Here is an 18729-nt window from a genome sequence, read left to right on the forward strand (position 1 = left end):
TCACAAACAGCAGAACAATAAACATCAGAGAAGTTTGAAATAGCCTCCCCTTGTTCGATTCCATGTAGTAATTAAACTAACTGATCAACAGTTTTTCATCATTACAAATAGTATCATTCAAACCAGACAAGTTTTTACCTTTCAAAAGCAAATAGTAAGTGTTTTAAAACCAAGCAGTGTTATTTTTCCATTTTCACCTTCAAGTTCAGGCTGAGTATTTACAAGATCTAAATATTTTAGTATTTTACTGCTTTTTTGTCAAAAATACTTCAGTAAACAAGACCAATATGAATACCCACAGAGGCAAGCTATATTAATATGTTGTAATAACCATGGAAATGTAGTAGCTGCAAATTTTAGCCATTTCCTTAAGCTGTATCTAGTATCATCTTATCATCATGTAGCTGTAGACATGACAACAGCCCCTCAGGCTTTGAGAGTCTACACCACAACCATTCCCTATTACTTTTTCAATCAGGAAGGTACCTATATGAAAATTCCTGGCAGATTAAAACTGTGTGTCAGGCTGGGACTAACTCAAGACCTTCGTCTTTTACCGGCAAGTGCTCTACCGGATGAGTTACCAAAGCACGATTCACAACCAGTGCTCACAGCTTTCTCCTGGAAGAAAGGATGTTTGGAGATGTGGCTTAGTGACACTCTGGGGAATACTTATAGAATGAAATTTTCACTCTGGAGCAGAGTGTGTACTGATATGAAGCTTCCTGGCAGATCAGAACTGTGTAACTATATGTTTACTGGTAGACATAGGTGCTGTGGTCTCCTTAATAAATGTTGAAACTTAATAGTTGTTTAAGCTCCCCATCACCACAGATGGGTAACAGGTGTCTCCTCTGTCACAGTACACAAACAATTCATTTCAAGTAAGTCAATTGGAGATTAACAGTTTTAATGGTTGATTCTCAAGAAACAGAAAATATTTTTGGTTTCTTTATTTAGGGTACCATAAATTTCATCTCAGTTTAAGCAACAAGTATGCTTCAACTATTATCATGGGTTTAATTGCATTAACAACTACCAGGCACACGTAACAATGAAGCATTCAGCAGTGTCGCACTTCTGTTCCACTCACTCAGTGCGAGTTTTGTAAAGGCCTCTGTGGTGACTTAAGTGTACAATTAACACAATCTGTAACAGACTCATAACCAATTTTTCACCTTGAGGAACTGTTGTGTAAACTAGAAAGATAGTGAGTGGAGCTGTTGATGCTAGAAAATGGAGTGCCAAGTGGAGAAATTGAAACATTTCTGACATGTTCTTCCATTTGAGTTCAACAGAGGGGTGAGAGCAGGGGAGACAGCCAGAAACATTTGCACCATGCATGGGAATAATGCCATTGGACAGAACACAGCAAAAAATGGTCTTCTCATTTTGAGGAGGATCGTTTTGACATTAGTGACTCTCCGTGTTCAGGAAGACCTTTGGAGTTTGAGAAGATCGTTTAAACACGTTAATACACAATGACCCGCATCAGTGTGCTCAAGAACTGGCAAATGTGATGAACTGTGATCATTCCACCAGCATGTGACATTTGCATGGAATGGGGATGGCTCAAAATTGGGTGTATGGGTACCACATGCTCCGAGCCAAAATCACAGAAGTCAGTGGGTGGCCATATGTGCATCTCTACTTGCTCATCATCAATTGGCTCGTGAAGAAAACTGACCACTCCTATCCTTTGTCATCACTGGTGATAAGAAATGATGTCTTTATGTTGACATAAGAAAAAGAAAGGAGTGGTTAAGCCCAAACAAAGCAGCAACTCCCCGAAAAAAGACTTGTGCGCATCCACGAAAGATAATGTTATGCATCTGGTGAAACAGCTACTCTATGGGGCACTATGAATTGCTTCCCAGAGGTGTAACCATCACTGCTGACATCTATTGTAAACAACTGAGACATCTTGAAGACACAATCCAAGAACAATGACTAGGAAGACTGCATTAACTTATGCTACTCCATGATAACACCTGCCCGCAGTCTGCTAGACTGACAAAGATGCTATACAGGAGTTGGGTTGGTAACTCATTATCCATCCACCTTATTCACCTGATCTTGCACACTTAGATTTTCACCTTTTCTGTTTTATATCAAAAAACAAATAGTGAAGGAGAATATTTTACTGATGGCTAAAGTCTCTGTTACATGAATGGAAAAACACTACTAACATATGCACCAACCCAATATTTATAATTACCATTAAATGACAAATCCCAAAAAATTATGGTCATTGAACCCCTTTTTGACTACATAATGTAAGATATTGTCTTTCGGTATTGCCACTACTCCTGCCATCTTCCATTAACATAGCCAGTCCCAGTGTCTGCCATTATTTGGACAAAGTAACTCTTACAGACAAAACCAGGTAGGAATACCGGGGCAATATAAATGTCCCTCTCATTTAGTTGGAAGTAGCAGGTGCAAAAGAAATCGAATATCTGTGTCATACCTTGAGTAAAGATGTAATAAAACCAGTTCCACAACTGAGAGAATATTGAAGGAGCTGCAACTGTTTTTCAACAGGATCAATTACCACTGCAAGTTTATACTTATCACCATACAAATTTCTTATGCAACAGTTTCTAGGATAAGGGGGTGTAGAGTTTGAATAGACACAAAAAAAAATGCAACAAAAAATTGCTCCATACTAAAGGCCAGACTCAAACGGGCACTCTTATTTATATCCCCATCCACTTTGTCCAGTTTTATGTTTTACAGTCACATATTCATCCTATGTGGTGCATCTTCAACTCGTCAGCAGCTCTCTGAGCAGCATCTGTTGCTACAGAAGAATGATGTGAGCAAATTCTGTGGCCTACAGACTGATAAAGGGACAATAAATCACTCCACACTTCATTTGTATATTCATTGTTATAAGTTGTTTTTTACTTTCTTCTGTGCATATGTGACTTACTGTACCCTGCAACATCCTGCAGCTGATGTACTGTTGTCTCTGGTATAATTTAGCTACTTTTGGAGTTTTTTCCTCACTGCATATGATAACTTGGCTATGTATTGATAACTGGATTTCCATCATTATGTTTTAGGTACCTCTGCCGACTCTAAACATGTAATAAAGAGAGTTTATATCACTGATATAAAACATTACTGCAGATTTAACTAAGAATGTTATGGATAATATTGATGGTCTCAGGCATTGGCAACTTGGAGTAGTGAAGAACTTCTTGATTATAACATAAATAGGAGAAACAACAGAATAGAGTATATTGAAATCATTGTAAGTACCATTTTTTTCACAAAATGTGAATTTGGTAATATTATATTCTTGGTACTCTGTTGCATTTCCCTAGACTTACTCCAAGGGTCAAATCATGGAGAAAGTGTTTCGAACATGGTTTCCGTGCCAAGTGTTGCTTCTCTCAAGAGTTCCAAGTGCCATGCGCCAGTATCTTCTTTCCAAAAGTTTTACACAAGATTGTTGAGTCAGCTAAGGCTATGAACCCATTCCACATAATTCCAATGCATACAACTGACTTCTTTGATTTTAAAAACATTGCTGAAACACTGTCTCCAAATGCAGTATGATCAAACTGTCTCATACTCATCCATCTCAAACAGCTATTAAAATTCTTACTTTCAAACAAAAGAATAGAAAAATGTCAATGTATTCAAACAAGGAAAGACTACGGCAGATGTATGCTATGCCATACCTCGTCCAAACATTCGGCCACATTTATCAATTACAAAACAGAGAGATATTATTACGATGTTGCCATTTCCTCATCATCAGCACAGGGTAGTTATTGCTTTCTGTACTTGTGTTATCACAAATAAAATGTAGTACCTCAGTACTAATGGCACAAGTATCAAGAACTTTCCTACTGGCATTTACAACCAGTTAGTTCCCTGATATGGCACTCAGAATATTATTAATGAATTATTTTTATTTTCTAATTTGTCTCATAATTTTTTGCAGTGATGAAGTGGGCAGCATAATTATGTGATATCAGAATACATTCTCAATTATTTTGATACAAATAAATTACGTACAGGAAGAGATACATCGTTTTTTGATTTTCCTGAAAAATTTGAGATTTGGCACTTAATGTTTTCCACTTCCACTCTTCAATTTGTCTAAATGTCATTGAATGCAGATACTGAACATAAACTAAAAAAAGATTTAAATGAGACATTACCTGTGCCAACAAGAGTAATGAATCACTGTGTTTCAGTTGACCAGGGGCATCAGAATCTAATGAAGAAATATGTGAGCTTTCTGAATCACTTTCTTCCCTCTGATGTTGTGTCAGATACTGCTCTGAATTCTGCACCAATTCTTGCATTTCAGCAACTCTTCTCATTACCTGAGAAGGTAGGCAAATAAAAAGAGTGAAAATAAATTATAGTAACACAGCTGGTATCTACAAGACAATGCACCTATTAACAGCCACACTACTGAGTGCTCTACATAGAAAAATATAAAACCCTGCTTTTTGTAAATAAAGAAGTATAACACTACAGTGTTCATTAAAAGACAATGAATATTGCTCTACAGTCACTACAAAGAAATTGTTCTTTGCTCACAAATGTGTAATAAAGATACTATAGGTGTTTACCCCAGACCTCTAGTGAATACTCACAAATGTGTAATAAAGATACTATAGGTGTTTACCCCAGACCTCTAGTGAATACTGACAACAACCTCATAGTATATTCATTCCCTTAAGAATGAGTCACAATAAAAAAATTGTGTATTTTTGCAAAGATAGCACTGCAAGGAATGACCTAACTCACCATGGCTCAGCCGTAGTATGGTGCAGTAAGGGGTGAAGTATGTATCATAAAAACATTTAAACCTTCTAGCAATTTAAAATGGTAAGCAACCAATAAATAAAAAATATTAGAAAATGTAACTAGAGTCATACTGTGGGACACCTTATTCTGGTTCATAAAACACTTTTTCAACATGTGATACTATGCTAATTGGTATAGTTCTTTTTTCTGCTATGTTAATCCTGGAATCAAGTTTATTTAGCAAACATAACCACAGAATATGTAGCCTTCAGGACAAAAATATAAATGGTCCACCTGGCAATTTGAAATACACCTGTCAAATAATGACTTTGCAATAATTGTCTATATGGTCATTTTCTATGTAACAACAAACAGTAGTCCACACAGTTCGTGAAACAGCAACAGACTAAACTGAAGTAACTGTACTTAGCAGAAGGCACCAAATCTCAAGCAATCAGATCCACAGTTTCCTCCTGCAAAAACCAAATAGAAAAGTAAGAAACAGAAGTGTTGGAGTAAAAGACCATTCAAACAACTGAAAATCAGTTAGTGGAAAACAAGTAATATGCAGATTGCAAATAGTCATGTCATTCTTATACGAACTTCACCCAGCCATTGGGTGCTACTGGAACATTATTAATGTTGAATGAAAGAAACGTCATAGAACCACACAGTTCATGTTATTGTATTAAGTTTATCTTATAACTTTCTCAGCTGCTGTGTTTGGTAGTACAGATAGACAGTTGATGATATTGTTGCGTCATCCAGTTATCCCTGCTGGATAGACATCCCTTCCAGCACCTTTGTGTTCCAGGTTGCATGCCTCGCAAGTGAGGTCATGAGCAGCACAACCCTCGGTGGCTGTTCTCAGAGGTCACTTACAGTAGATGGACTACTTTGCCACACCCATTACAGGCATCAACCAGAGATTACAGTGAAATCATGCAGCCAGGAGATCCAACAGGCAAGGAGATTTTCAACAGTGGCAGCCAATCACATGGATCCAGTGTAGCAATCTGCAGTGTTATAACCTGCAGTCGAAGGCTGCAGAGCAGTTGCAGTTGCAGTTCTACTCCGGTCACAGTTGCGGTCACAGTTACAAAGTTGTCAACAAGTGCTGTAGATTATTGAGATGCCGTACTGGAATACATGTTATTAGTAACTATATTCATTATTGGAACCACCACAGCCATTGTGCTGCATTTGTTACTGGAAGTGATGACTTCTGGCGGACTAATTTTTCATCCGTATAGATTACTTGTGTACAAGAGTTCAAGTAAAGGTATTTTGGGAGTTATAATAAATAAAAGCTATTGTACTTGTATTAATTTATGAATGCTACACTGGTGCAGTTGTTAATAGTGACACAGCTTAACAGTGGTAGAGGGCATGTCACAAAGTGGAACAGTCACTATTGTGACACGACACCCATGCTCCAATACGTATTGTGACACGACACTTAAGCTTCAGTCAATACTGTGACATGACACCTACACTTCAGTCAGTATTGTGATAAATGACATAAGCTTCAACTGCAGGTATCTGGCAAATTTGTGGACAGCCAATGAAGCAGTTGTAATTTAGTGGATACCATTTGAACCCCACCAACAAGATATTTCATGTAGCAAAGTTACATGGTACAGTGTGTTTTCTCCATAACATTCAGTGGTTTTTTTTTTTTTGTGGACTTAGTGATAAATGAAACTTTTCTCTGACCTCTGGGTTTGCTCCTGTTGGACGCTGATTGAATTTTTGGTTATTTGGTGGACATTTTGGACTGGGGTCATGCCTTGTATGGTCTTATTGGTCAAAATAAATAAGGCATTGATTCAACATGTTTTAGCACAGTAAGCAATGCACATGTTGATGCTATTAGTTTGCAGTGAACTTTATAAAGATAGTGGGAAATTCAGGATTGAATAACAAGTCAAGCAAGGAGATTATGTATCACATACTACTCTCAGCAGTTCTAGTGGAAGACTCCAGACCCTTCAGCTGGGAAAATGGAAGACATGTTAATCTAAAGTAGAACTGAAGAAAAGACAGACAATGGCTGCTAGTGAGTGTTGAAATAAATCAATGGGGAATGTTGAAATATGTGCTGGACCAGGACTCGAACCCAGATTTACTGCTTCTCATGAGTGGTTGCTTGAACCGCTTTGGCCATCTGGACATGGTGCCTGACTAACACAAATTTCCAACTTATTCTCACACTGTTGATGTGATATAGTGTCCCCCACCCATTAAGCCTCTATAATTGCAGCATTCACAAATTTTTGTAAGAGTTCGAGCGTAGACCTTCATGGGTAGCTGCACTTTGATTACAACCACCCGGTACATCAGCTGTCATGCTGTGAAGTGTAAAAGCACCATGTATATTGCTAACGATTAAAATTACAACACATGTCAAACTGGGATGAAGTGTATTACACACTTTGATATGCAAATTAAACTACTCAGTACAACCACACAAAGTAGGTAGGATAATGTTTCCTACATTCTGTATATAAGGAAAGATTGTGCAGCAAGTTTTTCACTCAGAAATCACATTTGAATATTGGTTGTTCGTAAATGTGTGTTTACACTGAATTAGAAACATGTTCTGCAACAACAATCACAACATTTTTCACAGCTAGTACTGGGCTACTGATGTTTGCAACAATTTGTCAAGATGTTGCAAATACAAGAACAGTGTTCCACTGCTGTATCAGTACAGATCAAAGGAACATTGTTTCTGGCCTGTTGCCACTAAATGCCACTATGCAGTGCTAGTGTTAGTTTATGTTCTGTCCTACTTCACAATCTGCAGAAATTGTTTGAGATATGGCTGGATTTGAAATTTGGAATAAATATGTAAGGCTTTAACAGGAATCTTCCAACATCAAAAACTGAAGATTAACACCAAGTCTGATGACTGGGTGTTGTGTGATGTCCTTAGGTTAGTTAGGTTTAAGTAGTTCTAAGTTCTAGGGGACTGATGACCATAGATGTTAAGTCCCATAGTGCTCAGAGCCATTTGAAAAACAAGTCTTTGTTTCACCAGAATTTTCTTTTCTGAAAGTTATGCCTTTCTCTGGGCAAACTGGCCTCATAATATTCTACAGAATTTTGAAATCAGATGGCAACAACCTACTGAACTTATGAACACCAGAACTGTCTTCAAAATTCAGCTCCACAGCATGTCATTCCCGCCATGTCTTATATAGTACCAGTGACCACAAGGTCATTGTAGCTAGGCTCAATACCATTTCTTCCAAATCCACCAGGAACAAACGCAAAATAATTATATTTAAAAAAGTGGATAAAGTGTCACTAGAAACCTTCCTAAGAGAATCTCTATTCCTCCCAAACTGACTATGCAAATGTAGACGAGATGTGGCTCAAATTCAAAGATATAGTAGCAACAGCAATTGAGAGATTCATACCTCATAAATTGGTAAGAGATGGAACTGATCCCCCATGATACACAAAACAGGTCCGAACGCTGTTGCAGAGGCAACAGAAAAAGCATGCAAAGTTCAGAAGAACGCGAAATCCTGAAGATTGGCTAAAATTTACAGACGCGCGAAATTTGGCACGGACTTAATGCGAGATGCCTTTAATAGGTTCCACAATGAAACATTGTCTCGAAATTTGGTAGAAAATCCAAAGAAATTCTGGTCGTATGTAAAGTACACAAGCAGCAAGACGCAGTCAATACCTTCACTGCGCAGTGCCGATGGTACTCTTACCGACGACTGTGCCGCTAAAGCGGAGTTATTGAACACAGTTTTCTGAAATTCCTTCACCAGGGAAGACGAATGTTATATTCCAGAATTTGAAACACAAACAGCTGCTAGCATGAGTCTCTTAGAAGTAGATACCTTAGGGGTTGCGAAGCAACTCAAATCGCTTGATACGGGCAAGTCTTCAGGGTCAGATTGTATACCGATTAGGTTCCTTTCAGATTACGCTGCTACTTAGCAATCATATACAACCGCTCGCTCACCGATAGATCTGTACCTACAGATTGGAAAATTGCGCAGGTCGCACCAGTGTTTAAGAAGGGTAGTAGGAGTAATCCATCGAACTACAGACCTATATCATTGACGTCGGTTTGCAGTAGGGTTTTGGAGCATATACTGTATTCAAACATTATGAATCACCTCGAAGGGAATGATCTATTGATATGTAATCAGCATGCTTTCAGAAAACACTGTTCTTGTGCAATGCAGCTAGCTCTTTATTCGCACGAAGTAATGGCTGCTATTGACAGGGGATCTCAAGTTGATTCCGTATTTCTAGATTTCCGGAAAGCTTTTGACACCCTTCCTCACAAGCGACTTCTAATCAAACTGCGGGCCTATGGGGTATTGTCTCAGTTGTGCGACTGGATTAGTGATTTCCTGTCAGGAAGGTCGCAGTTCATAGTAATAGACGGCAAATCATCGAGTAAAACTGAAGTGATATCAGGTGTTCCCCAGGGAAGCGTCCTGGGACCTCTGCTGTTCCTGATCTATATAAATGACCTGGGTGACAATCTGAGCAGTTCTCTTAGGTTGTTCGCAGATGATGCTGTAATTTACCGTCTAGTAAGGTCATCCGAAGACCAGTATCAGTTGCAAAGCGATTTAGAAAAGAGTGCTGTATGGTGTGGCAGGTGGCAGTTGATGCTAAATAATGAAAAGTGTGAGGTGATCCACATGAGTTCCAAAAGAAATCCATTGGAATTCGATTACTCGATAAATAGTACAATTCTCAAGGCTGTCAATTCAACTAAGTACCTGGGTGTTAAAATTACGAACAACTTCAGTTGGAAAGACCACATAGATAATATTGTGGGGAAGGTGAGCCAAAGGTTGCTTTTCATTAGCAGGACACTTAGAAGATGCAACAAGTCCACTAAAGAGACAGCTTACACTACACTCTTTCGTCCTCTGTTAGAATATTGCTGCGTGGTGTGGGATCCTTACCAGGTGGGATTGACGGAGGACATCTAAAGGGTGCAAAAAAGGGCAGCTCGTTTTGTATTATCACATAATAGGGGAGAGAGTGTGGCAGATATGATACGCGAGTTGGGATGGAAGTCATTAAAGCAAAGATGTTTTTCGTCGTAGCGAGATCTATTTACGAAATTTCAGTCACCAACTTTCTCTTCCGAATGTGAAAATATTTTGTTGAGCCCAACCTACAATGGTAGGAATGATCATCAAAATAAAATAAGAGAAATCAGAGCTCGAACAGAAAGGTTTAGGTGTTCGTTTTTCCCGCACGATGTTCAGGAGTGTAATGGTAGAGAGATAGTATGATTGTGGTTCGATGAATCCTCTGCCAAGCACTTAAATGTGAATTGCAGAGTAATGATGTAGGTAGTAAGCCCCAATCCTCAAAAAACTCAAATTCCCATGTATAAAACAGCTTCAAACATCAGATTACGAATGCACTAATGTGTTAAATATATGATGTTAAGCATGTAAATGGGAAAAGTTTAAAAAAAGGTTTGAAATTATGCTTAAAGTTTGTTGGAAGTCACCAAGTGATCTCAATATGAAACACTAGATGAATATAATTTTGGTAATTTGAATTCCATTTTAAGCAAAATCAAGTTTCTCATGTATCTAAATGTCTATGACATCATATCTCTTCAAATACGTGTTCCACAATGATAAAATTCTGCAGCCACGCTCTGTGGTGTATGTGAATACTGTCTGCAAACTGTGTTGTGAATAGAGTCATTAGTAAAGAAGAAATAAATTAAAATGTCATGTCTGATGCTGAGGCTTTACTGCATGAACAGTGAAAAAATGGTAAGCAATAAACTTTTTTTCCTTTCATCATTTTCTGGGATGTTTCAGCATGAAAAAGTTTTTTAAAGGTTTGAAATTATGTGTAAAGTTTGTTGGAAGTCTTCAAGTGCTCTCATTCCACCAATGATGACTATGTTTTTTCCTTTGTCTGCTTGCTTTGTCCAGCATTATTAATGCAGCACCACATATCATTAATTCTTCCTCTTCACTTGCCACAGCATAGCTCTTAATGTAAATACATATGTAGAAATGTTTGTCGCTAGTGTAGACGGGAATATAAACAACAAACATCATTGCCAATGTGTTGCTGACTTTGGAGGAACAATGTTGTGAATGGAAACACGTTTTTAATCTCAGTGTAAACACAGTTTAAGAAGAACAGGTTCTGCCTTATATAAGAAGGATAAGTCAGATACAAACAGTTGCAGGATTGTGCCTACCAAAACTGAGACTTATCGTGCTGCGATATTGCTGCTCTACTACCTGGAATCCCATGACTGACCTGCAAATACAGAGTTGATGGATACAGGAGGGCCAAACTCAATTCATGCAGGATCTCAAAGGCTCCATACAATTAGTGCCCGGGAGAACAGACATATTGTCCACTTGACTGTGCAGGATTGTACAGCAACATCAATTACTTTGAGTCAGGTAATGAATGGGCTTATTTTTAGCAAGACACCTGTCCACACAGAAAGGTTAGTGACAGCTGGAGTACCACGGACTGTCAACATGACAACCATTGTTGTGGTTTCCCTTGATTTGGCAGCAGAGAGAGGTGAGACGACAGTGGTGTGCCTGTCTACAACACTGGACAAAGGAGTTGTACCATGCCAACTTTACAAACAAGTATCAGTTCTGCATGAAACAATATGGTTGATGTACCTGTGTTTGGAGGCTCCAAGGAGAATGAGAATTGCCAGACAGCATTCATTATCATTATACATGCTGAGCTTGTTGTGTGATAGTTATGGGTACATGACATGATCACCTATGGCTTGCATAGTTAGTAATTTGGACAGCAGCCATTACATTTCTGACATGTTAAAGCCAATGGCTGTGGCCTATCTTTGAGGGCTCCATGACATCATTTTCTGACAAGGCCACATGTTGCCCTTGCTGTCCTGACCTACCTCAATATAGAGGGTGTTTGACTGCTGCCCTGGCTGACATATTCTTCAGAACTCTAAGCCAATAAAAACATCTTGTCATGGGCTGCCAAGAGACTGGCACACCACCACTCACCAGCCACTATGATTGATAAACTCTGGCATAGAGTGGAAGCAAAATAGAATGACATACCCATATTTATCACCCAAGTTCAATTTAGTTTGATTCCCAACTGGATGAGAGCCAGTATTGCTGTCAGGGGTGGCAGCTCTGTGTACTAAATTTAGCACACTGTATACCCTCAAATGATCCACAAATTTAATCATTTATTCTTCCTACTATATTATATATACACAATAAGCAAAACTTCATTTTTTGCTGTCCTTGTTGGTGTTACAGTTTTAATGGCCAGCTGTGTACTTTCAAGGGAACCTCCCCATCGCACCCCCCTCAGATTTAGTTATAAGTTGGCACAGTGGATAGGCCTTGAAAAACTGAACACAGATAACCGAGAAAACAGGAACAAGTTGTATGGGACTATGAAAAAAATTAGCAAAATATACAAACTGAGTAGTCCATACGCAAGATAGGCAACATCAAGGAGAGTGTGAGCTCAGGAGCGCCGTGGTCCCGTGGTTAGCATGAGCAGCTGCGGAATGAGAGGTCCTTGGTTCAAGTCTTCCCTCGACTGAAAAGTTTACGTTCTTTATTTTCACAAAGTTATGATCTGTCCTTTCGTTCATTGGCTTCTCTGTTCACTGCAATAAGTTTAGTGTGTGTGTGTGTGTGTGTGTTTTGTGACCACACCGCAAAACCGTGCCACTAGTAGACGAAAGGACGTGCCTCTCCAATGGGAACCGAAAACATTTGATTGCAAGGTCATAGGGCAACCGATTCCTCCACAGGAAAACACGTCTGATATATTCTATACGACACTGGTGACGGCATGTGCATCACATGACAGGTATATGTTTCGATGTATGTTTATGTGTAGCGTCCCCATACTACGGCGCAGTTACCTCGCATCGGACGGACAGACAGACAGATAATAATTGTCTGAAAATAAAAAAAATTAAACTTTTCACTCGAGGGAAGACTTGTACTAAGGACCTCTCGTTCCGCAGCTGCTCATGCTAACCACGGGACCACGGCGCTCCTGAGCTCACACTCTCCTTGATGTTGCCTATCTTGTGTATGGACTACTCAGTTTGTATATTTTGCTTATTTTTTTCATAGTCCCACACAACTTCTTCCTGTTTTCTCGATTGATTTGTGTTCAGTTTTTCAAGGCCTATCCACTGTGCCAACTTATAACTAAATCTGAAGGGGGGTGCGATGGGGAGGTTCCCTTGTTAGCAGAGGTGTTGGATACACAACAAGTGAAAAATATAACTTTCTCAATATTGTAGAATTCCAAAAATACTTCTTTCATGAGTAGCTAAGGCAAACTAATAGGAAAACCCCCTACTCTCCATTGCACAAGGTACATTACTGCAGGTAATGAGAATGAAGTAACTATGGAATATACTACTCAAGAGTTAAATCTCAATGTACTAATAATGAATCAAATATATAAGATAAAATCCAGAAAGTAATCTTAGGAAAGATGTGGCAATGAAATAATGGCAGGAATAGTAAGTACAATAAAAATAAAAGAAAGATGTTGAGAAAAGAGGAAAAAATAATCAGCAGACAGAAGATGTTAGGGGAGAGTCATAAATTGATGAAGGAACTTGAGAAGAGGAAAAAGAGAAGAAATAATAAAATACTGTTCATCTGGTTACTTTCTACTTTATGTCCTCTTCTCAGCTCTCCCCCCCCCCCCCCCCCCCCAGTTTGATTCCTCTTCCTCTGTTTTCAACATTCCCTGTTCTTCTGTTACATTTGTTTGGATCTCTGATTAATTCTTATTTTCCTGCTCCCTCAGTTTTTTTCTTTTTTTATCCCAACCCTTTGTTTACATTTTTTACAACAATCTGCCTCCTCCTCCTCCCAAACACAGAACTGTGCCAGTAGTTGTTCTATTTATAATTTTCATTTTTGAGCAATGGATTATTTGCAAATTATTACCAGTGGAAGTCCAGATTTTAGAGTTCCAGTGTGGTTAAGTGTTACTTTCATATCCAGATTCCAACAGTACATAATCGAGGATTTGGAAGAACTTTTCGCCCACTTTTTCTTCACTACTTTCACTTATTTCATGAATGACTTTCTCTGAATACAGAAACTATTTTTAAAGTTTTCAAAGCTCAGGATTTGATTACTGTTTTCTCTGCGTATCGGCCCTGATGCTATATTATTGCACCCAGCAGATCTATACCAAATATTATTCAACAAAAATCTGTAGTTTCAGTCCTCAGTATTTGCAGGACGACTTGAATTTTCACATCATTCCATGATTTATTATCTTACCTCTTCATTTCTAGCATCTATGCATGAGCTACTCTCCAATATTTCCATTGAAACCACACTCTGAAGATCACACCCAAATTTAAGAGAGCTGAAGTCCATGACTTGGCCACTTGCTGCTTTTCTGTTATCATCCAGTAGAAAATGGGTGCCATCGGGCCCAGCAGTACCATTTACATTTCGGATATTTGTCCTGGAACACATATTTAAGAATAAATAGATAAAGAAAACTTAATTTATTATTCAAACACTGCATCACAAAATGTAAAAATTCCTTAAACATTCATAAATTCCTCTAAGTATTCTAAAATTTTATCATTTACCATAGTTATGATGATGGAAACTCCAGGATGCAGACTACATAAAAAATATGAGAATAGGTGGCCATTCACTTGTAGCTGACTGCTGTGTGGCACATAGTCACATGTAATGGTATACAGAATGTCACTAGCTTCTCTCTCTCTCTCTCTCTCTCTCTCTCTCTCTCTCTCTCTCTCTCCCTCCCTCCCTCCCTCCCTCCCTCCCTCCCCCCACCCCTCCCCCCTACTCCCTTGCAGCCCCCTAAATGCACTCACCCATGATGCATATCTGCAACAATACAGGTCTGTTTACAACTAACTGTGCTATTTGTTAGGAAGCTAACAGAAATGTTCGTTTCTTGAATCTGAATTATCTTATAATTTACAGAAGATTTCAATTTTATTTTGAATTTATTGAATTGTCAGAGTTTTATTGAGAAGGTATCACATTAGATGAATATAGCAATAAGTAGGATACACGTAATGCAGTGTGAAAACAGTGAAAATTTGATATCTGGATAAAAACAGAGCATTATTCTGCTATCTCATTGTGATACTCATAGTGTGACTTACATCTGCAAAGCAGCCAGCAATAAAGTAACATAAAAATTAGAACATTATGTAGGGATTCATTGGAGGAGGACCACACTGATAGTGGAAGAAACTGAACAATCTGGATTGAGATGATGGATATGTTAAAAATGGTGACCACAGGAATACAGCTCAGAAACAATGAATTTGAGGTTCACATTGTTGAGTTGTTCCAATGTCTTCATCAAGCCTTTTCCAACAATGTTTTGAAATTAGTTAATATGAAATTCAAAACATCAGTTATGATTGCAAACAGGGTGCAATCTATAGCTGTAGTGGTCTGGACTCTCTCTAAGTTAGGTTTACTGTGTACGGCCTACACCTGACCAGAAATTTGGAGGTATGACCAAGTGAGGTGATGCAGTTATTCTGAACAAGTAGTGTCCAAATCCTCTTATAGCCTTCCTGTTTTAGATTTGGTATGATTTCTGTGAGTCACCTTAGGTGAATGCAGGGATGGTGTCTTAAACAAGGACTCCACCAATACCTCTATCCATTCTTGTTCAATCTGAAGTTGATCTCTAGTGACATAGGTGGTACATTGAACTCTAATCTTCCTTTCAGAGATTGTTGTAAGATATATTGTAGTTGCCTGTCTGGCAACCATACTGGTCAAGTCTCTATGAGTTTACTAACCAGGAGAAGAGCTTCTTGTTTTTTAGGCTGAAGTATCTGTGCCTGAGAGAAGCCAACTTTTATAATATAAACATTCTCAGACAATAGCAAGAGGCAACCACAAGCCTTGAGAAGCTTTTTTACTTAAAATATAAGGGAGAGTGCTTTACTCTAATGTTATGTGTGAAGATGGCATCCGGTGTGAAAGTTCATTATGTTTCTCTGTGTAAAAAAAGATAATTTTGCCATTAAAAAGAAAGAACATGCAGACTGTCAGAGTGAACATGAGGGGTGAAGTGATACTGGAGGAGGATCCCGATACCATAGGATGTGCAGCCTTGATGGCGTCATTCGAGACAGAGCACAAACCTTGATTGAGGAAGAATACGAAAGAAAATCTGCCATGTCCTTTCCGAAAGGAAGCATCCTGGTATCTGCCTTAAGTTATTTAGGGCAACTACAGAAGTCCTAAATCAGGATTGTCAGATACAGATTTGAACTGAATTCTTCTCGAATGCAAGTCCAGTGTTTTAAATGACTGTGTCACCTCCCTTGACTAAAACTGAACTTTTGCAGAAACTTAATACTTGAAACTTTACTATCATTAATAGACCTATATATATAACCTGTTTACTGTGCTTACTTTCATTTGATTACTCTGCCTTTTCATGTAGTGTATCTATAGTCTAAATGCTAGCTGTCATAGCAATATATTTTCCAAGTTTATCAAAGAACTATTATAGTTGACAATATAGTAGTATTCTAGTTGTCCAGTATCATACTGACTATTTATGTGTCACTAGCAGACAAATCCTTGCTTTAAAATAGGCATGCAATACTACCTCAAAATTCATGAGTGACAGAGAGAAAGAATGATGACAAGTAATAGTACTATACTATAACACTGAATGATGCTCACACAACGCATTTCTCTTGGGTTTAGATTACACAGGAGTTTAAAGATTTCCCCATCATAATATTTTTTAGCTTGTGTATGTAAGTTGTGGAAAAAATTAAAAAATTGAAATTTGATGGATCATGTTTATGAAACTGTGCTACCCAGCTGTAACCATAATCAACTGTATGATGTTTCCCAGTTTTGCTGTATAATTTCTTACATGTAGAAGGAGAGGACCCTGGAAGCACAATAAAGAATTTTCTCTTTTTCATTCTTGGCAGAACAATGTTCATAAGTATAAACATTTTTTGTGCTTCAAAATAATTTACGTATTTTAAATACTCATGCAATACTGCATATCTTTATGATCTGGGCGATAAAAGATGGAAAATGGAGAACTAGTAAGTAGTCATGACCATGAAAATAATTACAAAAGAAAACAGCAGACACTGGATTATAAGTTATCTTGATCAAAGTTGCAGGGAAACCTCTGCTGGGTGTAGGTTGGAAATGGAAAATTAAGGCTAGAAGGATTGCTAGAATGTTTGTGGTTTAACAGTTCTGATTTTAGTCATGTGACAATGACAATTTGTATTACTCACTCTCCCAGATCTACCTTTAGTCATACTTAAAATATTATAAAAATGATAGATTGCTACTCATCATATAGAAGAGATGTTGAGTCACAGATAGGCACAACAAAAACACTGCTATACAAGTGAGCTTTCGGCCAAAAGATCTTCTTGTAACATAGAAACACACACACACACACACACACACACACACACACACACACACACACACACACTCTCTATCTCTGGCCACTGAGAACAGACTTCAGTCATATTTGTTGCACATACTCAGATACTGATAATGCTGTGTCGCAGACAAAACTGTTGAAAATTTTGATCATTAACTGTGCTGCAGTGATGTAATATTTCATTTTAAATCAATTCTGATCTCTTTACCTCTTGGCTCTAAGTTTCCAACTTTTAATTAATTCTGAGATAGGAAGAAATAACAAATTATGAAATTGCATAGTGATTATCTATAAAATTACAAATACTTACATTTTGTTCATATTATTATCGACCCCATACTCTGTCTTATTTGGATTTATAGAGTCTGTCAGTGGTGGTTTGATTCTGGATGACAGCAGGTGTCCATTGGTTTTTATCTGTCCATGAAGAAAAAAGGCACTTAATGCTAATACATCACATACAAGCAAAGCAAACAATTATAAAGACAATGAAAAATCTGCTACATGAAAATAGGACACTTTAGTCTGACTACAACAAAAACAGTGGGGAAAATCAAGCAAAACTGATTCAGTCATACAAAACTCACATGGAGTGACTGGTATGGAGGTGGCACAGAAAATGTGGCAGTATGGTTAATTGTTTCTTTGGTACCATAGCTCCATGTTGCAGGAACAACAAAGTGCTGTGAATGGTATGATGGAGCTGCAAAAAGAAAAAGAAAAAAAGAATAAATAAACAGTTATTATTTCATGCTTTTAGGTGAATATGTGGTGGATCTCATGCCAACATTAATCAGCATCAACTAGCACGTGTGCACACACACAATCCTTCTAGTGATTTCCTTACCTACTAGACATAATGTTTCACAGACCTGATGACCTCACACACACCAGCTTTCATCTTCTTTCTTAAATGCAGTTCCCCTCTATTTTCCTTCCTCTGTTTCTTTTATAGAAGAATGCTGCTGCTAGAAAATGGTTTACTGTATTCTGTGCTGATCTACATCTACACGTATACTCTGCAATTCACACTTAAGTGCCTGACAAAGGGTTCACCAAACCATTTCACTCCTGAACTGCTCATGGGGAAAACAAACACTTAAATCTTTCTATGAAAACTCTGATCTCGCTTATTTTATTACAGTGACCATTTCTCCCTTCGTTGGTCAGCATCAGCAAAATATTTTTTCATTCAGAGGATAAAATTGGTGATTGAAATTTCATGAAAACATGTTGCCATGACAAAAAACACCTTAGTTTAATGATTGCCACCACAACTGGCATATTATATCCTCTATTTCATGATAATACAAAATGAGCTGCCCTTCTTTCAGCTTCTTTGATTACCTCTGTCAGTCCTTTCTGGTCTTGATTCGAAATCACACAACAATAATTCAGAAGAATGAGACATAGTAATTTGGAAACTTCTCCATTAATATGTTTTCTGCTTCTAAGAATAACTGAATTTTTTTCCACTCTTTCAGT

General features: G+C 38.0%; 1 protein-coding gene across 1 annotated transcript in view; it reads right to left on the reverse strand.

Moving 5' to 3' along the window:
* LOC124722042 overlaps positions 1-18729 on the reverse strand; it is a 312916-nt gene that overhangs the window by 20296 nt on the left and 273891 nt on the right. Inside the window, exons 14-17 of the mRNA XM_047247233.1 lie at positions 17832-17947; positions 17555-17661; positions 14085-14274; positions 4179-4346 (exon numbers count right to left, since the gene is read on the reverse strand). Of these exons, the coding sequence (XP_047103189.1) occupies positions 4179-4346; positions 14085-14274; positions 17555-17661; positions 17832-17947 (581 nt within the window). The remainder of the gene's footprint in view (positions 1-4178; positions 4347-14084; positions 14275-17554; positions 17662-17831; positions 17948-18729) is intronic.

Source organism: Schistocerca piceifrons, chromosome X (genome assembly GCF_021461385.2).
Source record: "Schistocerca piceifrons isolate TAMUIC-IGC-003096 chromosome X, iqSchPice1.1, whole genome shotgun sequence".
NCBI classification, from domain to species: Eukaryota; Metazoa; Arthropoda; class Insecta; order Orthoptera; family Acrididae; genus Schistocerca; species Schistocerca piceifrons.